General features: G+C 47.8%; 3 protein-coding genes and 1 non-coding gene across 7 annotated transcripts; 2 read left to right on the top strand and 2 right to left on the bottom strand.

The window, feature by feature from the left end:
• Window positions 1-1109: 1109 nt before the first annotated feature.
• Osgep (O-sialoglycoprotein endopeptidase) lies at window positions 1110-14978 on the bottom strand. The gene is made up of 11 exons (XM_021181631.3): window positions 14677-14978; window positions 5320-5439; window positions 5008-5183; window positions 3254-3349; window positions 2864-2913; window positions 2644-2722; window positions 2190-2255; window positions 2005-2095; window positions 1763-1838; window positions 1573-1671; window positions 1110-1318 (listed from the first exon to the last, which is right to left on the bottom strand). The coding sequence occupies exons 1-11, from the start codon at window positions 14789-14791 to the stop codon at window positions 1279-1281; spliced, it is 1008 nt and encodes a 335-aa protein (XP_021037290.1). The 5' UTR covers window positions 14792-14978; the 3' UTR covers window positions 1110-1278.
• Window positions 3844-3947, top strand: LOC115029267 (U6 spliceosomal RNA). Its single transcript, XR_003834844.1, has one exon. It is a non-coding gene; the product is annotated as a U6 spliceosomal RNA (small nuclear RNA).
• A 253-nt stretch (window positions 14979-15231) lies between the features above and the next one.
• Window positions 15232-17179, top strand: Apex1 (apurinic/apyrimidinic endodeoxyribonuclease 1). Its single transcript, XM_021181919.3, has 4 exons — window positions 15232-15343; window positions 15561-15748; window positions 16202-16394; window positions 16497-17179. The coding sequence occupies exons 1-4, from the start codon at window positions 15289-15291 to the stop codon at window positions 17012-17014; spliced, it is 954 nt and encodes a 317-aa protein (XP_021037578.2). The 5' UTR covers window positions 15232-15288; the 3' UTR covers window positions 17015-17179.
• Window positions 17180-17246: 67 nt separating this feature from the next.
• Pip4p1 (phosphatidylinositol-4,5-bisphosphate 4-phosphatase 1) lies at window positions 17247-20938 on the bottom strand. 4 transcript variants are annotated; one of them, XM_021181673.2, is made up of 7 exons: window positions 20662-20930; window positions 20186-20376; window positions 19638-19744; window positions 19257-19362; window positions 19061-19113; window positions 18875-18965; window positions 17247-18075 (listed from the first exon to the last, which is right to left on the bottom strand). In XM_021181673.2, the coding sequence occupies exons 1-7, from the start codon at window positions 20822-20824 to the stop codon at window positions 17932-17934; spliced, it is 855 nt and encodes a 284-aa protein (XP_021037332.1). In that variant the 5' UTR covers window positions 20825-20930; the 3' UTR covers window positions 17247-17931. The 4 variants fall into 4 exon arrangements, with proteins under 4 accessions (XP_021037332.1, XP_021037333.1, XP_021037335.1 ...); XM_021181674.2 differs by having other exon boundaries at window positions 20683-20930; XM_021181676.2 differs by lacking the exon at window positions 19257-19362 and having other exon boundaries at window positions 20683-20938.
• Between the last annotated feature and the right edge of the window lie 1241 nt (window positions 20939-22179).

Raw genomic sequence — 22179 nt, 5'->3', positions numbered from 1 at the left:
AGGGAGGGAGAGAGAGAGAGAATATGAATGAATGAAAAGACACATGGCTAAAAGAGGGCAAAAGAGGAGCTTGATAGTTTAGGACATCTTGTGTCAATATATACAATATAAAGGGCACAATATCTGTAGTTCTGACGCCTGTAGTGGTGATGGGGCATTGTAAATTTGAGGTGTCCCTCAAATTGGCCAGTGAAGTATTTATAGTAGTAGTGAAAGACCCACAATGTGAGGACTCCCCCATGTTCTGACTCAGGAGAGGCGACACCCCAAAATCACCCACAAGAAACGGTCTTGCTGCAAACTGCAAGAGGATTTTTATTCAAGAGCGCTCTCTGGCCCACAGTCATAACTCCACGCAGGGGTAGAGGACCGTGGCACCCCGAGTAGCTGGATAAGGGGGTATTTAAAGGAAAAAACCACAACTCAAGGAGGTGGGGAGGGCGTTGTTGGAAAATATCAAAAATACCAGTTAAGAGTCACAAGGAAGTGCAAAGTCACAAGTGTCAGGTTATCTCTCAAGACAGTTTCTAAGAGCAAGAGCCCCTAACAATCTAAGAGCCCCTAAAGATAGCACATTTGCATTGCAGGTTCCAGCAATGGTCAGGGTGACTTTCTTTGAATGAACACTCTTTGAACCCAGGAAGCGGGTGGGTGGAGGAAGGAATGCCACTATCTGTTTTATGACCAGCACACCTCCTAGGAGAACTGAGCCACAGAGGCCACATTCCCAAGCTTGGGCCTAAAGGCCTAGAATTTTGTTTTTACGTTTTACTTCTTTCATTAGTACATCAATAAAGTTATGAAGGCAGCAGTTTTACTTAAATTACAAATTATACATTTCCAGGCCTTTTTAAGGGTTGTCCTGGATGTCCACTTCAGTGAATGTAAACACAGTTAACTGCACAGTAGTCAGCACAGGGCAGAACACTAAAATACTATTAGCTAGGGTATTACTGCTAATGGGATGTTAGTACGGCACCCAGGGTTTTCTCCAAGTAGCAGCCATCAAAAGTAGCTGCGCCACCAACCAAGGTGCTACTCTGACCCCCACCAGTTGTCCCTGAGGTCAGTAAGACTTTACCCAGTGCTAACTGAAAAACACAACCTAGTTATCAACATACAAAACCAAATTTTTATTGTGGCGTCATGTTGGGTTTCCATAGGGACCCTAAGCCTTATATAGGGCTTGTCAGAGAAGAGGACAGTTCAGAGCATCACCAAGACTGACTCTCAGTTGAGCATTCCTCCTGGAAAGCTCTTCTCTTTCTGATGATGGTGTTAGTCCCTCCATGTCACTTCCACTTCATCTGTCCTATACCTGCGGAAAATGGGAAAAACTCTGTAAAGGACTGACGACCCCTTAGCAATTTGTTTGAGACAGTGTCTGTCTGTAGCCCAGGCTTATATCAAAACCACAATCTTCCTGCCTTGGTCTCTCACATGCTGATATTATAGGTGCACCGCACCATACACATCACCCATAGTATTTTCTGTTCTTGTTTTTCAACTTTCTTACATGTTGGTTTCTGCCTATCTCCTATATCTACTCTCTCAAAGGTGTATGCCACTCACCTCTGAGTAATTCCAGAATCTTTGAGAGGAGTCCTGTGCCCAGCCTGAAACATCTCCCAACCAGCTTGTGCTATCATGGCTCCATTGTCAATGCAGAATCTGGGAAAGAAGAGATAACAGAACTTGTGATTAAGACACAGAGAAGCCATAATAATGGGAAGAAAAGAATGTAAGACGAAGAGGACTTCACCTCTCATCTGTTGCAAAGAGCTGGGCTCCCCGCTCCTGGCACATTGCCCCCATCATCTCCTGCAGCCTCAGGTTACCTACAAGAAGAGAAGACACAGTGAACTTAGATTTGGCAATCTTGCTATCACACCAGCTGTGTTCCCATGAGTTTACCAGGAGACCAGGGAAAAGGAGTGGGAAACAAGGAAAAGAGATGGAATAAATCAGGAGGAAGAAGGCAGCTCACTGCCCACTGATACATACATCCAACTCCTCCGACGATGAGGGCTTCTTTGGAGCCACAGTGTGCCATGGCTCGCTCTGTGATCTCCACTAGCATTGCAAACACAGTTTCCTGTGGAGGACAGACAAGGGGAACCTCAGAGGCATATCCCATTTTACTTCAGCTCTAGTCTAGAGCATGTTTTATATCCCAGCTTTTCACTTACCTGTAAGGAGAAACACAGGTCTTCAGGAGTACACTCTCCAGTGGCCAGCATTCGCTGTGCTGCATCCTGCAATTAAAGGGGCAGCGATCCAAAAACATGAATACCAATATGAGGCTTTCATAAAAACAAAACCTCCTGGCCCTGGAAGGATCACTGACTTCATCACAATGAGATTATGGGAGGGATGCACTCCCACATTGGCTTCTCCTTTTTAAATCTTTTTCCTCTTTAGGGAGGGATTGTTTTGTCCTGTACAGCACCCCTATTATTGCAGTAGTGCCTGGCACATAGACGATATCCAGTACCTGCTAAATGATCTATTCAGCACCTATTATGAGTGAGCACTTATGCAGGAAATAATGGTGAGCAAAGCAGACATGTCATTTTAAAAGCAGGGATTCTCTCTCTCTCTCTCTCTCTCTCTCCCTCCCTCTCTCCTAACACTCACACTCACCTCAATGAAAGACAGAATCCCTGAAAACGAGACATCCATCCCCTTTACAGTGTATGGCAGCTCGACTAGCTTCTTGCCTCTATGTAGAAATGAATAAAAGCACTAAAGCCAGAGTCAGCTGGCTGCTCACCCTCCAGAAACCCTCCCATACCTCATTAACATAAACAAAGACATCTCTAAAGCTGCACAACCAGGGCTCTTCGCCTTCACATCCTCTTACCGCTTTGCCATCTGCTCAATGTTGTAGCCTGGACTGGGGTCATTGGAAATCTATCAGCAGGAGGAGAGAGAAGTAGAGAACCATGAATGAATAATGTAAAACACATTCTTCTCATGTCTACTCAGCACTCTGGGGTTCCTCCCCAAACCAATGTCAAGACAAGCAACTGGTATATATTTTTATAAACTATACACACGGACAGACACATTAGTAACAACTAACAGATACACATATACATAAGTGCTCAATTTTCTACCTATGTTAAATAAAATGACAAAGACTAACGTTAGATATACAAGATGCCTAAGATGTAGTTACTTCTTCTTGCCTTTCCTTTCTTTTTGCTTCCCAGACCCTCATCTTATACACTCTACAGTCTCAATGGCCTACCTTCAGCACCCGAGCAAAACGATCTAGGCAGTTTCCCACAGCGATATCAATAGTTTCTCCAAATATGCGATAACGATGTTCTGAGTAGGAAATCACCTGAGAAGAGTGAGACCGGCCATGAAGCTTTCAGTCTGTAAAATGGGGTGTTCAGCTATGTGGAAGAAAATAGCATAGTGCTAACATGGCCACTAGACATTCCAGTAAGAAAGAAAGGGAAGCTGTCTATAGTGGCTCATACCTGTAATTCCAGTACAGGTATGACTGAGACAGGCAGCCATGCTGGTCTACACAGGGAAGGCTAAGGGCAGCCTAGACACATAGCAAGACTGTCTCAAGAAAACCACACCAGGAGCTAGTAAAAGGCAAAAACACTTGCACATGAGCCTAGAGACCAGAGTTTGATCCCTTCCCATAAAGTGGACTCCGAAAGTGTGTCCCCTGATGTGCACATATACAATAACATGTGTGTCCCCACATACCCACATCTCACATACACAAAATAAACCCAGATATTTTCAAGATATATTACATACATGTATAAAGTTGCCAAATAATTAAAAAAAAAATTTCTTCCAAGAACCAACAAACTGGTGCTTACTTTGTAGCACACATACCAAAACTGTAATGATGCAGGGGATGAGTATGGCCCCTGGGCAGGGATTGCACACAAATTCTTGAAACATCTCACATTATACAGCCTAAGAAACAAAACACACACACACACACACACACACACCTAAAAATAAGAATTTAAAACAAAGCCGGGCAGTGGTGGTGCATGCCTTTAATCCCAGCACTTGGGAGGCAGAGGAAGGCGGATTTCTGAGTTCAACATCAGCCTGGTCTACAGAGTGAGTTCCAGGATAGCCAGGGCTACACAGAGAAACCCTGTCTAAAAAACAAAAACAAAACCAACAACAACAAAAAAAAAAAAAACAAAAACCAAACCAAACCAACCAACCAACCAACCAAACAAACCCAAAACCAAACTAACAAAAAAAGAATTTAAAACAGGCAAAACTGAGTTTGCTGTGGTGACCTACACAGACATTCCGTCAGAAATAGAAAAAGGTGAGCCAGGCATGGTGGTACAAGTCTGTAATCCCAGCACGTGGGAGGAGTTCAGAAGATCAAAATAGTACAAGGGAAGCTGTCTCCTGCACTGAGAGCCTGCCACAGTAACATCACACAGTAGGCTTGTGACCCCAGTTGCTTAGGCTGAGGAAGGAGAACCACAACTTTGGGGCTGGGTTATCTGGAGACCCTGACTTTTAGAAAAGAGGGAGAACAGGGTGGATAAATGAAGGGAAAAAATATATTTATAGGGCTGGAGAGATGGTGCAATAGTTAAATGCACTACCTGGTGTTCCAAAGGATCTGGGTTTGATTCCCTGCACCCACACAGTGGCTCACAACTGTCTCTAACTCCAGTTCCCAGGGATCTCATAACCTCTTCCATCTTCCTGGAGCTGCTACGTGCATTCAGGCAAAACACCCACACAAGTAAAAACAGAGAGAGACATTCATTATCTTGAAGGGTTAACCTCACATCCTTTTCTTTTTAAATGAGAAATTCTAGCTGTATGTATAAAGTTCTAATATTCTAATTTGTCTCTAGAGCTTGTCTTCATATCTCTGTTGTATTCTCTATAATATCTTAGGTCTGAATGAGCCTGGTTTTGTTCTTGCAGCTCCTATAACTCAGGTAGAATACCTTAGCATTAAGATGGAATACAAAGAGTCCTATTAAGTACCTGGGTATTTCCTCCGCTCACATACAGGACAGTTGGGTTAACGGCTCCAGTGATGAGACGGCCCATTTCAATGTGGCCTATGCAGTGGTTCACGCCAAGCAAAGGCTTATTCCACAACTGGGCCACTGTACGGGCAACAACAGCTACAGAAGCCAATGGGGCTCCCATGCCAGGACCTGACAGCGTACAAATGTGGTTAGAATCCTAGAAATTAGGAAAAGTACGTAGAGAAAGTAGATTTGAAAATGTGTAATGGTGGTGGTAGTACCTCCACCCACATACTGCCCTTGCTGACAACTCTCCCAGACTTACCTTTGGTGAAAGCAATGCAATCAATGTCCTTGGAGGTTAATCCTGCCTCTGTTAGCGCCTCCTGCAGTAGGTCTAGGATAACAGCTCGATGGTGCCTGGCCGTGTCACCTGGAAGGAATCCTAAGGAAAGGCATATAGAACATGAACCAAAAGGAAGGCAGGTGCTAGGCTGGTGCAAAGGGATCTGTGATATGGGGCTATGAGCCTTAAATCACTATTTGTTTGTTTGTTTGTTTTTGTTTTTTTGAGACAGGGTTTCTCTGTATAGCCCTGGCTGTCAGGAACTCACTTTGCAGACCAGGCTGGCCTCAAACTCAGAAATCCGCCTGCCTCTGCCTCCTGAGTGCTGGGATTAAAGGCGTGCGCTACCACGCCCAGCTCGCCAATACATTTTTATTCATCAAAATACAAACCACTTTAATTAACACACTCTGCCAACAAACCAGTTAGCTGGGTGGTGGTGGTGCAAACCTTTAATCCCAGCAAGGCAGAGGCAGGTGGATCCCCATGAGTCTGAGGTTAGCCTGGTCTACAGAGTAGGACAGCCAGGAATTTGTTGACCTTGTTTCAAACAAACTAACAACCACACAAAACAAGCCAAAAAGATGAGTTTATTCATTCCTGCAACAAACCAATGTTTCAACAAACTCTTGGAAAGCATGCTCTGCATACCGCTCACTGTGGGAAAGCATGCTCTCTCTGCATACTGCTTGAAGTGGAAATGTTTTCCCTGAGAGAAGTTGTCAAGGTTCTCAAGACACGGTGGTCAGTTGATGAGAGGTCGGGTAAATGTGGTGGATAAAGCAAAGTTCCACTTTGGTCATTCAGTTTTGAATCAGGCATTGCTCTGAATAGGGCTCTTTCTGCTGACTTCAGGAGTTACAGTTTTGGTGCATCTCAAAGATCTGCTGGGTACACTTCTCAGATGCCATGGTTTCCCTGGGCACACTTCTCAGATGCCATGGTTTCCCTGGGCACACTTCTCAGATGCGATGGTTACCCTGGGCACACTTCTCAGATGCCATGGTTTCCCTGGGCACACTTCTCAGATGCCATGGTTTCCCTGGGCACACTTCTCAGATGCCATGGTTTCCCTGGGCACACTTCTCAGATGCGATGGTTTCCCTGGGCACACTTCTCAGATGCGATGGTTACCCTGGGCACACTTCTCAGATGCCATGGTTTCCCTGGGCACACTTCTCAGATGCCATGGTTTCCCTGGGCACACTTCTCAGATGCCATGGTTTCCCTGGGCACACTTCTCAGATGCCATGGTTTCCCTGGGCACACTTCTCAGATGCCATGGTTTCCCTGGGCACACTTCTCAGATGCAATGGTTTCCCTGGGCACACTTCTCAGATGCCATGGTTTCCCTGGGCACACTTCTCAGATGCCATGGTTTCCCTGGGCACACTTCTCAGATGCCATGGTTTCCCTGGGCACACTTCTCAGATGCCATGGTTTCCTGGGCACACTTCTCAGATGCCATGGTTTCCCTGGGCACACTTCTCAGATGCCATGGTTTCCCTGGGCACACTTCTCAGATGCCATGGTTTCCCTGGGCACACTTCTCAGATGCCATGGTTTCCCTGGGCACACTTCTCAGATGCCATGGTTTCCCTGGGCACACTTCTCAGATGCCATGGTTTCCCTGGGCACACTTCTCAGATGCCATGGTTTCCCTGGGCACACTTCTCAGATGCCATGGTTACCCTGGGCACACTTCTCAGATGCCATGGTTACCCTGGGCACACTTCTCAGATGCGATGGTTTCCCTGGGCACACTTCTCAGATGCCATGGTTTCCCTGGGCACACTTCTCAGATGCCATGGTTTCCCTGGGCACACTTCTCAGATGCCATGGTTTCCCTGGGCACACTTCTCAGATGCCATGGTTTCCCTGGGCACACTTCTCAGATGCCATGGTTTCCCTGGGCACACTTCTCAGATGCGATGGTTTCCCTGGGCACACTTCTCAGATGCCATGGTTTCCCTGGGCACACTTCTCAGATGCGATGGTTTCCCTGGGCACACTTCTCAGATGCCATGGTTTCCCTGGGCACACTTCTCAGATGCGATGGTTTCCCTGGGCACACTTCTCAGATGCCATGGTTTCCCTGGGCACACTTCTCAGATGCGATGGTTTCCCTGGGCACACTTCTCAGATGCCATGGTTTCCCTGGGCACACTTCTCAGATGCCATGGTTTCCCTGGGCACACTTCTCAGATGCCATGGTTTCCCTGGGCACACTTCTCAGATGCCATGGTTTCCCTGGGCACACTTCTCAGATGCAATGGTTTCCCTGGGCACACTTCTCAGATGCCATGGTTTCCCTGGGCACACTTCTCAGATGCGATGGTTTCCCTGGGCACACTTCTCAGATGCCATGGTTTCCCTGGGCACACTTCTCAGATGCAATGGTTTCCCTGGGCACACTTCTCAGATGCGATGGTTTCCCTGGGCACACTTCTCAGATGCCATGGTTTCCCTGGGCACACTTCTCAGATGCCATGGTTTCCCTGGGCACACTTCTCAGATGCCATGGTTTCCCTGGGCACACTTCTCAGATGCCATGGTTTCCCTGGGCACACTTCTCAGATGCCATGGTTTCCCTGGGCACACTTCTCAGATGCCATGGTTTCCCTGGGCACACTTCTCAGATGCCATGGTTTCCCTGGGCACACTTCTCAGATGCCATGGTTTCCCTGGGCACACTTCTCAGATGCCATGGTTTCCCTGGGCACACTTCTCAGATGCCATGGTTTCCCTGGGCACACTTCTCAGATGCCATGGTTTCCCTGGGCACACTTCTCAGATGCCATGGTTTCCCTGGGCACACTTCTCAGATGCGATGGTTTCCCTGGGCACACTTCTCAGATGCCATGGTTTCCCTGGGCACACTTCTCAGATGCGATGGTTTCCCTGGGCACACTTCTCAGATGCAATGGTTTCCCTGGGCACACTTCTCAGATGCAATGGTTTCCCTGGGCACACTTCTCAGATGCGATGGTTTCCCTGGGCACACTTCTCAGATGCCATGGTTTCCCTGGGCACACTTCTCAGATGCGATGGTTTCCCTGGGCACACTTCTCAGATGCAATGGTTTCCCTGGGCACACTTCTCAGATGCAATGGTTTCCCTGGGCACACTTCTCAGATGCAATGGTTTCCCTGGGCACACTTCTCAGATGCCATGGTTTCCCTGGGCACACTTCTCAGATGCGATGGTTTCCTGGGCACACTTCTCAGATGCGATGGTTTCCCTGGGTACACTTCTCAGATGCCATGGTTTCCCTGGGCACACTTCTCAGATGCCATGGTTTCCCTGGGCACACTTCTCAGATGCCATGGTTTCCCTGGGCACACTTCTCAGATGCAATGGTTTCCCTGGGCACACTTCTCAGATGCCATGGTTTCCCTGGGCACACTTCTCAGATGCGATGGTTTCCTGGGCACACTTCTCAGATGCGATGGTTTCCTGGGCACACTTCTCAGATGCGATGGTTTCCCTGGGTACACTTCTCAGATGCCATGGTTTCCCTGGGCACACTTCTCAGATGCCATGGTTTCCCTGGGCACACTTCTCAGATGCCATGGTTTCCCTGGGCACACTTCTCAGATGCAATGGTTTCCCTGGGCACACTTCTCAGATGCCATGGTTTCCCTGGGCACACTTCTCAGATGCGATGGCTTCTCTGGGATTCAGAAAGCTGTAGTGGATCAGAGCAGCAGCAGACCACCAGTGACTGGACTGTTTTTGGTGAAAGTGTGGCTTTGGGGCTTCTCAGTCCAGCCACTAAGCTGGCTGTGACTAGTTTTCCTGTACAGTCTACTTGTTGTCATCACAATCTGAGAAATGGTTCATGCATGAGAACTGAAAACAATGGCTGTTTGATTTTCATGTTTATGAGGCAACAACTTACTGAGGTTTTTTTTTTGCTTTGTTTCATTTTAACTTATCAGCTGTTTTCAAATATTCGATAATTACTGATTGGTCCATTCTGACTTCTTTGGTATGTATTTCTTTACCTGTAAGGTCCGCTTCCACAACTGTTCTCAGTATACAGGTCATAGCCTACTTCTTTTTTTTTTTTTTTTTTTTTTTTTGGTTTTTCGAGACAGGGTTTTTCTGTGTAGCCCTAGCTGTCCCGGAACTCACTTTGTAGACCAGGCTGGCCTCGAACTCAGAAATCCGCCTGCCTCTGCCTCCCGAGTGCTGGGATTAAAGGCGTGCGCCACCACTCCCGACTGTAGCCAACTTCTGATAGCCATTTCAGTGCTCAGTCTGTCTCCTCTGCAAGTTCTTGAACAACCAAGGCTCTGTTTGTTAGCAGTTCCAGGGACCAAATATTAGGTATTGCTGGTGTTCCAAGCTACCTCCACTGCTTTCCCTCCCTCTCTAAACTCAAGAGTAAATGACTTGATTCCATTTTTATTATTTATCTTGAGACAAGGTCGATGTAACCCTGGCTGGCCTGGAATTTGCTATACAGACTAGGGTGGTTCCACACTCAGAGATCTGCCTGCTTCTGCCTCCTGGAGTACTGGAATTCCAGGTTTATGCTCCCACACCTGGCTTTAGTCTTACTTTTTGTCTAACATCTTTTCCATAGTATACGATAAATAAACAGCAAGAAATGTCATTAGCCAAAAATAAATTAAAAAATAAAAGCTCTTCAAAACCTAAATGTGGTAAATGCACATTAAGATGAGATATAATGACAATGAAGGGAAAAAAGCCCCAATCTCATTGGCACAGGGGCAAATTTCCTAAACAGAACACCAATGGCTCAGACTCTAAGATCAACAATTGATAAATGGGACCTCATGAAACTGGAAAGATTCTGTTCAGGCAAAAGACACAGTCAATAGGACAAACTGGCAACCTACACAATGGGAAAAAAAATTGTCACTAATCCCACTGATATCTGAAATATATAAAGAACTCAAGCTAACCACCAAGAAACCAAATAACCCAATTAAAAAATAGGGTACAGAGCTAAACAGAGAATTCACAACAGAAGAATCTCGAATGGCTGAGAAGCACTTAAAGAAATGATCAAAGTTCTTAGTCATCAGGGAAATACAAATCAAAACAACCCTGAGATTCCACCTCACACCAGTCAGAATGGCTAAGATCAAAAACTCAGGTGACAGCAGATGCTGGCGAGAATGTGGAGAAAGAGGAACACTCCTCCATTGCTGGTGGGATTGCAAACTGGTACAACCACTCTGGAAATCAGTTTGGTGGTTCCTCAGAAAATTGGAAATAGATCTACCATATCCAAAAGATGTCCCACCATGCCACAGGAGCACATGTTCCACTATGTTCATAGTGGCCCTATTTGCGATAGCCAGAAGCTGGAAACAACCCAGATGTCCCACAACAGAAGAATGGATACAGAAAATGTGGTTCATTTACACAATGGAATACTACTCAGCTATTAAGAACTAGGACATCATGAGTTTTGCAGGCAAATGGGAACTAGAAAATATCATCCTGAGTGAGGTAACCCAGACCCAAAAGGACATGCATGGTATGTACTCACTAATAAGTGAATATTAGCAAAAAAAGGTATAGACTATCCAGGATATAATCCACAGGACTTAAGGTTAACAAGGCAAGAAGAAGGAGGTTTCAGAGAGAGAGGACACAGAGGCAGAGGAGGACGGAGGATGGGAAGAGGGAAGGTGGAGCAGAAGCTCGTGGCCTGGAGAAACCGCAAGTTCTAAAGGAGTGATGCAGGACCTTAAAAGAGTTCATGGGAAAATGAAGGGTCAGTCCCTGGGCTATGCCTTTGCAGAGTTCCAAAAACATGAGCATGCCCTCAGAGCCCTCTGCCACTTCAACAACAACCCAGAGATCTTTGGGTCCCAAAAGAGACCCATAGTGGAGTTCTCTTTAGAAGACCGAAGGAAACTTAAAGTGAAGGAGCCGAGGATCCAACGCAGCCTGCAGAAAATGGAATCCAAACCTGTAACCAGTAAGCCCCAAAAAGAGCAAAAAGAAGTTGGAAAAGACAAGCAACAGGAAGCAGTTCAGAGTGCCACACAGGATCAGAGTAAGGCGCCTGGAGAGCAGAAAGGGAAAGCCGGCTCCACCTTGTGGACAGGCTTCCAGACCAAGGCTGAAGAGGAGCAGGCGTTGCTGCCTGACGGCAAGAAGAAAGGTCCTGGCACTCCCTTCACACCGAGGCCTCAAAATTAGGCTGTGGGACAAAGGCAAAGTGGAGTCCCTGCCTTCTAGGAAGCCAAAGCCCCAGATAGGCCAGCGGAAGCAAAAGAAGCAGCAGTTAGCGTCTTCTGTGCAGGCGCCTAAAAGAAAGGCTAAGGAGAATAAGGCAGAAGCCCGCTTCAACCGGCTGGTTGAACAATATAAGCAGAAGTTGCTGGGCCCTTCTAAAGGAGCACCCCTCATGAAGAGAGGCAAATGGTTTGACAGCTGATGGCACCTGCAGACTGTACAAAAGCCGTGTCTTTCACTGAGGGAAGCAGATCCCAGATGATACCCACTTTCTTGGGGACTCTAGGTTGTGTACATTCATGGTCCGTTCTCCAGTGCGGTGTTGGTTAGCCACACTGAAAAACACTATGGAGTTTTTATAACTTACCCAATCACAGTGCTGAGTCTGTGTGATTGCAACTTATTTCTAATTTCTTCTCAAATGGAAACTATTGTTAAAAAAAAAAAAGTGTTTGAGAGTACTGAATTGTAAAGATGCATATTTTGTTATGGAGTCTGTAAGTGAGGAACTATGACTTTTTGGATGTGTCTCATTTTTAATACACATAAATATAGTATGAGTTTTTTTCTAAATAAAAAAAGAAGAAGAAGGTTAACAAGCAGAAGGGCCTAAGTGAGGAGGCTTCAATTCCACTTAGAAGGGGAGAAGAAAATAATCATGGGAGGCAGAGGGAGGGAGGGGCTTGGGTGGGAGAGGGGAGGAGGGGGAAAGGGAACCAGGATCAGGTATTGAGGGAAACAAGGGTGAAGTCCCGAGGGCCAGAAGAATGAATGGAAACAGGAAACCTCAGGAGGTAGGATGTGGGGGACCCTCTAGAATGTACCAGAGACCTGGGAGATGAGAGACTCTCAGGACTCAAAGGGAGGGACCTTAGATGGAATACCCAGCAGTGTGGAGAGGGAACTTGGAGAGCCAACTTCTAGTAGGAAGACAGGACATCAAGTGGAGGGATGGGGTGGCCTTCTCACAGTCAAAAACTCTAATCCAGGGTTGCTCCTGGCTAAAAGAACCTCAGGGACAAAAATGGAGAACAGACTGAGGCCCAAATTAGGATCCATCTCAAGAGGAGGCTCCAAGGCCTGACACTACCATTGATGCTATGGTGTGCTTACAAACAGGGACCTATCATGACTGCCCTACGAAGGCCCAACTAACAGCTGAAAGCGTCAGATGCAGATATTTACACCCAACTAATGGACAGAAGATGGTGACCCCTGTGGTTGAATCAGGCAAAAGCTGAAAGAAGCTGAGGAGGAAGCGACCCTGTAGGAGGACCAGCAATCTCAACTAACCTGGACTCCCAAGATTTCTCAGACACTGGGCCACCAACCAGCAGCATACACCACCAGCCAATATGAGGCCCCCAACACATCTACAGCAGAAGACTGCCGGGTCTGGACTCCAAGAAGATACACTTAACCCTCAAGAGACTTGAGGCTCCAGGGAGTGGAAAAAGGAGGTGTGGGATGAAGAACAGTCAGAGGGTGGACTGGGAGGGGGGTTAAAGACTGGAGTGTAAAAGATTAAAGAAAAAAAATGACACTGAAGAATGTATTCTAAGGATAATAGCACATGCCTGTAGCCCCAGCATTTGGCAGGCAAAGGAAGGAAAGCAGAGAGGGAGGGAGGGGCAAAGACTGAATGACTATCAATGTATTCCAATATCAAACAATTTCAATAATGCAAAAACTTACCTAGTAGAAGTAAAAAACAACAAAGACACGTTTTAACGATGTAGAAAAACATACTCTACTTGCCTAGGTTTTAAGATATCCTCTTTTCTTTTTTTTCTAAAGATTAATAAATCTATTTATTAAAATAAATAAAATAAATTTATTTTATGTATGTACACTGTAGCTGTCTTCAGACACACCAGAAGAGGGCAGTGGATCCCATTACAGATGGTTGTGAGCCACCATGTGGTTGCTGGGAATTGAACTCAGGACCTCTGGAAGTGCAATCAGTGCTCTTAACCGCCGAGCCATTTCTCCAGCCCAAGATATCCTCTTTTCAAACCTCTACTTTTGAGACAAGGTCACAACATAACTCAAGACAGCCTTAAACTCAGATCCTGTCGCAGCCTCCCAGGTGTCACCATTACACACCGCACCACACACTCTGCTAGCATTCCAACCTCTACACAGGCTACCGGGGTTTCAGAGATGGCCCTGGTCCACACACAACTCAGGAGCAATCTGAGTTATACATACTTCCTACTCTTTGTTAACTTTTCCTGTAATTCTACAGAACCCTATGAAAGGTCATATTGTTGGACTTAACATATGATAACTACAGCACTAAAACTGTCAGTAGCTTCCCACACGTATCTCAGCCTCTGCGCTTTAGAGCCTACAAGAGTGAGTCCTAAACACACATATATTTCTACTATGTAACCTGAAACATTTCACCTGCTTAGGGAGCCTTCAGAGACAGACACATGCAGGTTATATGTGTGTGCAAGTTTTGGGAGAGGGTAGGCAAAATACAACTTGTAAATATATTGAGAGTCGTGCAGTGCCTGGTGCATTTCACATAGCTGTCCAAACCCACTGATACCCATTTCCATTCTAAAAGTACCGAAAAACAGACACCTAAAACAGATCGAAAATACAGGAACTCCTGATGTCTGTCTGTCCAGCTTTCCCTCCTCCTCGTTGTAGATTACTTTTATATTTATCACGCTGTAGTGTAAACCAATCTATATGTGCATCTACAGAACAGCCTCGGAACACATATTTTCGAACGCTTAGCTCATAAAAGCTGCTCGATAAAATCAGAATACAACCGGGGGTAGTGGCTCATGCCTTTAATTCCAGCAGTCAAGAGTATACACAGCAAATTCCAGGTCAGTAAAGGCTACAAGGAGAGACCCTGTCTCAAAAAATGCATGGAAAAAAACAAAAACAAAACCTGAACGAACCAACGTGACCTAGCCTCCGGTGTCTGACTCTTCTAGTCAAAAGTTACCAACCAAACGCACAATCAGGGGAGTCTGGAGTGGGGTTGCAAGCCTGTAAAACCAACACCGGGAAAGCTGACACAGGCAACAGTGTGGAATATCGGACAGAACAAAACTGGACAAGGCGCCGGCAAGCGCGGCCGCAGCCACTCACCCGTGCCCGGGGCCGTGACGTAAGTGCGCCGCGGGTTCGCCAGCACCGTGCCGTCGCGGACCACGCCCACGCCGATCTTGTTGGCGCTGCCTTCGAACCCCAGCACCGCGGGCATGGTGCCTCACGACTGCGGATCGTGGGGCTGAGTGACGAGCTGAGCTGTAACCGGCACTACCACGAACAACCCAGAACCAAGCGAAGGGGCCTTTCGGGCGCCAGAAGTTACGTCACGAGGTGCCAGGAGGACCAATCATCGCGCTCCGGAACCACGTGGGGGCGGAGCCCTCGAGTCACGTGACCACACCAATCGCCCACGTGGGAAGAGGCAGACTCCATTCTTTGTGCCGTGAGGGTCTCTGGCTTCGTTGGGAGGTCAGGTACCTTGTTGTAGCGCGTTTCGCGACGCTGCTCGCTGAAGGGCCTAACGCGGGCGAGGGGCTGCATTGCTCGTTGCGGGCCAGGCCGGGAGAACCGCAGCCCCGGGTGTGCAAACGCCTATGGGAGGCGCCTCGCTGCCTCTCCTTGTATTTTGATTTCACCGTTTCTTATCTGCAGGCAGCGCAGTAAACACTGCTTCGGTGCTCCAGGAGCCTAAGGGCTTTCGTCACAGCGATGCCAAAGCGGGGAAAGAAAGCGGCGGCCGAGGACGGGGAAGAACCCAAGTCGGGTAAGGTGGTGAAATGAACCCGAGCGTGCCTATCCCCACCCCCACCCCCAGGCAAGTTCAGGACTTTACTAGACCGCCATGAATTGCGGAAAATATGGACCAAGTTAACGTTGCTGGGTTCCGAGATGTTTGTGTAATTAGAACGCCTAATGAGGTTATAGTTAACTCTGGCCTGAGGTTGGAACTGCCAACTCTTACTACTTCACCCATTTTATAGAGCCAGAGACCAAGAAGAGTAAGGGGGCAGCAAAGAAAACCGAGAAGGAGGCCGCGGGAGAGGGCCCTGTCCTGTATGAGGACCCCCCAGATCAGAAAACCTCACCCAGTGGCAAATCTGCCACACTCAAGATATGCTCCTGGAATGTGGATGGGCTTCGAGCCTGGATTAAAAAGAAAGGTTTGGATGTGAGTACAGTTCAGGATCGGGAAGTAGACTTTTCTTGGTTGACTCGTCTTAAGGACCAATCATCTTGTTTCCTTTGAAACGTTATTTTTGCGTCTGTAGCCCCGCCCCCCGCGTGGGTGGAGGGTTCCTAAATGACTATTCTTTAAAAACCCCCTCATTTAATTTTATAAAAAAAACTAGTCTAGACTGTTGGGGGGCTCTGCTCTTGTGTTATTTAGCATATCCTCAATTCCAGTAATTACTTAAGATCCAAGTGGGGAGAGGGCTGGGGGACTGTTCTGCAGTTGACAGCACATTGTTGTGCTTCCGACGGCTCCAGTTAGGTTCCCAGCACCCCAGTCAGGTGACTAATGGATACTCACTCACATACAATGTTTATATTCTGCTGCTCGAATGCCTTCTGTGTATAGCATGTAGCACATAAAATTTAAATTTTCCACATTTTCATTCAGTGGGTAAAGGAAGAAGCACCAGATATCTTGTGCCTCCAAGAGACCAAATGCTCGGAGAACAAACTCCCGGCTGAACTGCAAGAGCTGCCTGGACTCACCCATCAGTACTGGTCAGCTCCGTCAGACAAAGAAGGATACAGTGGTGTGGGCCTACTTTCCCGCCAGTGCCCACTAAAAGTCTCTTATGGCATTGGTGAGATCTTAATGACATTCATGTCTGAATGTTCCTCAGTTAACTCTACTACTTTTTCTTAGATCTTTCTTAAAATTTTTACACTGGTTTTTATTTTTATAGGCGAGGAAGAACATGATCAAGAAGGCCGGGTGATTGTGGCTGAATTTGAGTCCTTTGTCTTGGTAACAGCCTATGTTCCCAATGCAGGCAGGGGTCTGGTAAGACTGGAATACCGACAGCGTTGGGATGGAGCCTTCCGAAAGTTTCTAAAGGACTTGGCTTCCAGAAAGCCTCTTGTGCTATGTGGGGATCTCAATGTGGCTCATGAAGAAATTGACCTTCGTAACCCCAAAGGAAACAAAAAGAATGCTGGCTTTACTCCCCAGGAGCGCCAAGGTTTTGGGGAATTGCTACAGGCTGTACCATTGGCTGACAGCTTCCGGCATCTCTACCCCGACACTGCTTATGCTTACACTTTCTGGACTTACATGATGAATGCCCGCTCTAAGAATGTTGGTTGGCGCCTTGATTACTTTTTGCTTTCCCACTCTCTTTTACCTGCATTGTGTGACAGCAAGATCCGGTCCAAGGCTCTTGGCAGTGACCACTGTCCCATCACCCTTTACCTAGCGCTGTGATGCGGTAGCTTCCTGCCTGGGAGATGGCTCTCTCCTCCGCAGAAGTCTGGTGTTAGCCTTCAGGTGTTCGGTTTTGTATGTGCTCCCTCATTTTAAACATTAAACCAAACTTCTGGTTTCCTTTAGACAATCCAAGAGAAATAAAAGGCCCTACTTTCAACTTCACTGTCTTTGTCCCTTTGTGAAACTACATATTCCCTTTTTCATACACAAAAGTTGTTAATGGGAAAGGTTAGAGTCATGACATTATTTATTTACAAGCACAGATGAATCCCTAGCCTCTCCCAACATGGTGACCCTACCTCAGCCCAGTTCAATACTGCAACTGGAAGTAAAGTCAGAAGGAGGAATTCAGGGAAGTACAGGATTAGGGGAACATATCCCATATTAAATAGTTATATATATACACATCAGTTCCTATAGTTCTGTACAGAGCAGTGGCTGACCCCACCCCCACAGGACAAGAAATGTGGGGAGAAGAGACTGGGTATTGAGACCAGAGCCAGCCCCTGGTGAAGTGCAATAGCAGCAGCAAGGTCCTAATGGTGCACAGAGGGAGGGTATGAATACCCCCTCCCATGTCCCTGTCCCACCCCCACCCTGCCCTGGAATGTATTAAGGGACAGGAATGGTTCTCGGGGAGCACATACAGGAAGGGCATGGCTAGAACCATCTTTAGGATCCAGGCTTAGGGGCAATGTTGCCTATTTACCCTAAGCAGCAACCCCTGGAAGAAAGCAGCCAGCCAGCAATGGTCTTACCTACCCTTCCAAACATAAGGAAGGGACTGGTTCCTTCCTACCTCTCCCCAGGGAAAAGGGAGGCAGCTGTTTGGCTTCCTTGTAGAAGTCCAGAGAGCCTTTGTAGTGTTACTGTTGGTACCAGGCAGCGGTCAGGCACAGACTGCATCAAGGGGCTCAGGAGAAGTTCTGGACAGGATGGCTGACCTTCATACAGCCCCAATAAAGGGCCCGACCCAAACATAGAACAGCCAACAAAATGACAAATGCCCAGGCTGCGTAGATCCCTCCATATTGCTGTGCATGCTTCCATGTACCAAACTGACAGATGAGGAAGAAGAAAAAGATGAGGTTACTTTTGGTATCTCCTATTTCAAAGTCCTAGAAACAGTGATGCAATGCAAACTTCTGTCTCCAAACTTCTGTCTCTGTACCCCGATCACTTGTAACACCTTCAGGGATCTTTCCAAGGTCACGTGGTTTAGTGCTTCCTTCCCTTAAGCTGTGAAGTACTCTGCCATCCCAGGCATCTGCCAGCATTTCTCGCACCTACCGACTGACCCGGGATTGCTGATAACTCATTTCTTTCTCCAGAGTGGGGACACTGTTTAGCTTCTTAGTTTATTAGTCAATTTTAACTTTAGTTCACCTCTACCTAAAAGTATACCCGCCGCTACATCCTATCACCAGACTCATTTTAGGTTTTTAATTTTTTAAGGCAAGGGTCTCATGTTGGTACCCTGAGCAGCCTCAAATCCTATAGTCAATGGCCTTGAAATTCTATGCTCCTGCCTCTACCTCCTAGGTACTGGGACCACAGGCTTGCACCGCCATGCTCAGGTCTGCTCAGTTTGTGTGGTGCTGGATGATCGTGTTCATGCAAGCTAGGCCAATACTTTTATCAGCTAAGCCACATTTGCAGTTGGCAACAACCTACTCCCTCGTTTTGTATTATAGATGGGGTCTTGCTATGTAGCCTGGGCTACCTTAGAACTGCCTGTATTCTTTGATTACAGGGACAGAACCCAACACCAGCTCTCTCACCATTCTTTAAGGTATCACCTTCTCAAATCTTAGCCTGTGACGAGGCTGGTAAGAGGTTTGCATTGAGGCTACTCACAGCAAGGCCAGTGGCAGTGACTGCCAAGAGTAAACCAAGCAAGAAGCAGCAAATACATCTCTTCCTAGGATATCTTCGCCCAATAGATGACCTGTGGGGAGCCAATAGAAATTGATATTTGGAATAGCCCTGTTGATTTTATGCCACCCACCACCCAGTCAACCAGTACAATCCCTAACCACTTACACTTTTCTGCAGTGAGGGCATCGTGCCAAGGTTCGGTCTGTGAATTCTGTCCACTATGGAAAAAGAAGAACAGCCATAGAAAGCAGGCTCTCCTCGATGAGAACCCGAAAGCAGGGGGGAGGAGGAAAATCTTTTCAGGATTTACTACTATTCCTAGTACTTGCCTCCTCCAGGGTTTCCCAATATCCCTCCTCACCAGAAACGTGTTCTTGCAATGTCCACAGATGACCCTGACACCCATTGGCTGTGGCTCTGGACTCAGAGGTCCTGGATGCACAGGCCCTAGGTTGATGATTCTTTTGCTATACAGGGGGAAAAGTATGTTTTTAAAATTCTTAGTTCTATTTGGATCTGATGACACACTGCATCCCAGCACTTAGGAGGTGTAGGCAGGATGACTAGACATTCAAGGTGCTACTACACAGGTCTTCCTGCCTCCGCTTCTCAGGTGCTGGGATTGAACACAGGCATGCACCACCTTGCCCAGCTCCAGATTTTTGGTTTTTTGTTGTTTGTTTGTTTTCCTTTTGCTTTACAACTTTCCTTACATATGGCCTTCTCTTCTTAGGTCTCTTACCAGTAGGGCCGAGGGCAGGCAATCCGCTGAGAAGTCACTTTGCAGATAAGGAGACAATTACAGGGGCATCGGACATACTTCTTTCCTGGAGGTGCATTCTTGATGGGCTAGAGAACAATGAATAAAGGAACAATGGGCATTTCATCAGAGAAGCCCATTATCCCAGTCCTCTGCAAGAACATTACTGAGAAAGAAAGAATCAGACATTGGAGATATACAAATGTTGCCAGCAGAGTGTGCCTGTGAGACTGAGGCAGGAAGATTGCAGAGTCTGAAGGGAACCCCTGTCATTGTGAGATCGTCTCAAAAAAGCAGAGAACCCCAAAAATACAAAAATCAAAAGCAACTGCAACAACTGCCAGTGAGAACTACACTTCAGGTCCAGGAAAGATCAAAAAGTGAGAGCTTGGTGAACGTTATTTTTGGTGAGTGGCTTCTAAAGAAATGGCTGCTGCAAGATGCAGGAACTGAAAGTTTCATGAACAGGGTGCTGAACCAGAAAGAGGATCCAGGAAACAAGGCCCATTCTGCAGATAGTTATAACTCACAGTGGCTTCGTTGCAGACACCACATTTGACTACATGCTGATGCATCTTGCCTTCCACGTTGATCGGAGACTGACAGACTCGACAGGTAATCATGGGGGCACTCCCACTATCCGGGCTAGTCAAGGGTGAGTAGGGGGGTGGGTCCTCTCCAGGCAACACGGCTGGATGCCCCTCAGGGAACGGGGGAAATGCTACGAAGAGGAAGCAGATAAACCCAAATCATCATTCGGACACTTCCCACAGATGCTCCACGGACGTGGGGAACCCTCTGAGTAAGCTCGACCCGCTGCTCACAAAAAGCGCTCAGATCAGCTTCCTCAAAACCCGCTTTCGGGCCAGGCTTAGGCAGTGATTGCGGACCGAGGATGCCTCGCCCCGTGACAGGTGCCACGGGGCCACACCTGGCGCGGAAGCAGGCTCCGCCCCCTGACCCGATCCGCCCCTAGGCCTGGGTGCATCTCAGACCTCCGGCTTACCCTGGGGCGGGGCATGTTTACCGGCTCCGTACGGAGGTGCGGAGGGCGTCAGGCCTCCACCGGGCCCGGTCGCGCTCCCGCCCGGGCCCGCTAAGCCGTTGCCACCAGCGCCGCCATCGCCGGCCTCGGAGAGCAGCGGGGAGCGCTCTCCGTCTGCCGCCATGGCGACTCCCGCTCGGTCAGCGACCAGCTCCCGCCGCCGCTGCCGCCGCTGCCACCGCCGCCGCCGCCGTCGCTACCGGGTCCCTGAGGCGCCTGCGCGCCGCGTTCGCCCGCAGCCAGTGCCGCCCCGCTCACGTGACAGGCTGGCCCCGCCCCTCTGCGCTGTCATTCGTGGACCTGAAACAGTTCCCGGTTTGTAAGGGAGCGTCCCTTCTCCATTGGAGAGAGACGTGTCACGTCACTGTCACATGGTCTTCCCGTAGCTGCTGAGTCCGTAAACACTGCACGTGACTTGAAGTTGTGCGAGCGATTGGAAGTGGGGCGGTCGCGCTACCTCCAGCCCAGGTGGGCGGCTGCCCCGCACGCGTCACGTGCCCAGCTTGTCGCGTGAGTCGCTCCCCATTGGGCCCAAGTCTCCCGTGGGACGTAACCCTATTGGCCCAAATTTAGCGCCAGAACGTGAGGGCGGCTGCACTGCCTTCTGGCTGGCAAGGCTGGTATCCTGGGCCGCGGGAACCGCCCTAAGACCTGAACAAGAATAGAAAAGCCACGGGGAGCTTGAGGGCTTAGCACGCTTGTGTGGCTTGGCACAAGGCCCCCGAGTAGTGGTGATGTGGTTGCGTATGCCTGTAAATGCAACACTTGGGGAGATGAGTTAGGAAAGGGAATTCCCGGGTAGCCGAGAGAAACACTGAACAACACAAGGAGAATCAGAATACAAGAGGGCGGGGCACTGGAAAGATGCGTTAGCGGTTAAGGGAACTTTCTGCTCTTTCAAAGGAGTCTAGTTTGAGCCCTAGGGCCGATGCTACCTGTAACTCTACCTCCAGGAGATTGTGCACCCGGCAGCCACACACACGTGGCTTAAGTGCGTGTGCACATACACACATATATAAAATAAAGCCGCCCAAAGTTAAAAAAAAAAAAAAAAGAAGGTCACAGTGTAGGGCTGTAATCCCAGACTATGGAAGATAGAGACAGGAAGGTCAGACATTCGGGTTTGGCTAAGAGTTTGAGACCAGCCTGAGCTATATGAAGACTGTCTAAAAACCTAGTGCCCATGCTGAGTCTGAGGCTGGCTAAAGCAAGAGGATCATGAGTTTGAGTCCGACTTGACTCACAAACGGAAATGAGAGACTGTTCCTGTACGGCGGTTATGGTGATGCTCTCTGGCGAGCTTAATGGTAACCATGCTGGAAGTCCTAGGTTCCCTTTCAGCGCCTAAAAAAGATAATAATAATAATAATAGGGTTTTTTTGTTTTTTTTTTTTTTAATTCTTAAAATGTGTTGTACTACCACTGCTAACATCCACAGTCTTCAGTTTTGAGACAAGGTCCTGGCTTGGAACTTGGTGT

Source organism: Mus caroli, unplaced genomic scaffold (assembly GCF_978045245.1).
Source record: "Mus caroli unplaced genomic scaffold, Mus_caroli_1 scaffold_12, whole genome shotgun sequence".
Classification (NCBI taxonomy): domain Eukaryota; kingdom Metazoa; phylum Chordata; class Mammalia; order Rodentia; family Muridae; genus Mus; species Mus caroli.
The sequence above is the reverse complement of the archived record's forward strand: the minus strand, read 5'-3'. Positions and strand labels throughout refer to the sequence as shown.

Bases quoted from the DNA above. Each gene is read 5' to 3' on its own strand.
- Osgep (XM_021181631.3), bottom strand. From the start codon at position 14,791: ATGCCCGCGGTGCTGGGGTTCGAAGGCAGCGCCAACAAGATCGGCGTG. The intron at 5,440-14,676 runs GTGAGTGGCTGC...GCCTTTCCTTAG, and splicing joins CGTCACGGCCCCGGGCACGG to GATTCCTTCCAGGTGACACG. The intron at 1,319-1,572 runs GTGAGTGGCATA...CATTTTCCGCAG, and splicing joins GATTCTGGAATTACTCAGAG to GTATAGGACAGATGAAGTGG.
- Apex1 (XM_021181919.3), top strand. From the start codon at position 15,289: ATGCCAAAGCGGGGAAAGAAAGCGGCGGCCGAGGACGGGGAAGAACCC. The intron at 15,344-15,560 runs GTAAGGTGGTGA...CCCATTTTATAG, and splicing joins CGGGGAAGAACCCAAGTCGG to AGCCAGAGACCAAGAAGAGT. The intron at 16,395-16,496 runs GTGAGATCTTAA...TTATTTTTATAG, and splicing joins AAAAGTCTCTTATGGCATTG to GCGAGGAAGAACATGATCAA.
- Pip4p1 (XM_021181673.2), bottom strand. From the start codon at position 20,824: ATGGCGGCAGACGGAGAGCGCTCCCCGCTGCTCTCCGAGGCCGGCGAT. The intron at 20,377-20,661 runs GTAAGCCGGAGG...TCCTCTTCGTAG, and splicing joins TAAACATGCCCCGCCCCAGG to CATTTCCCCCGTTCCCTGAG. The intron at 19,745-20,185 runs GTGAGTTATAAC...ATTGTTCTCTAG, and splicing joins GTGTCTGCAACGAAGCCACT to CCCATCAAGAATGCACCTCC.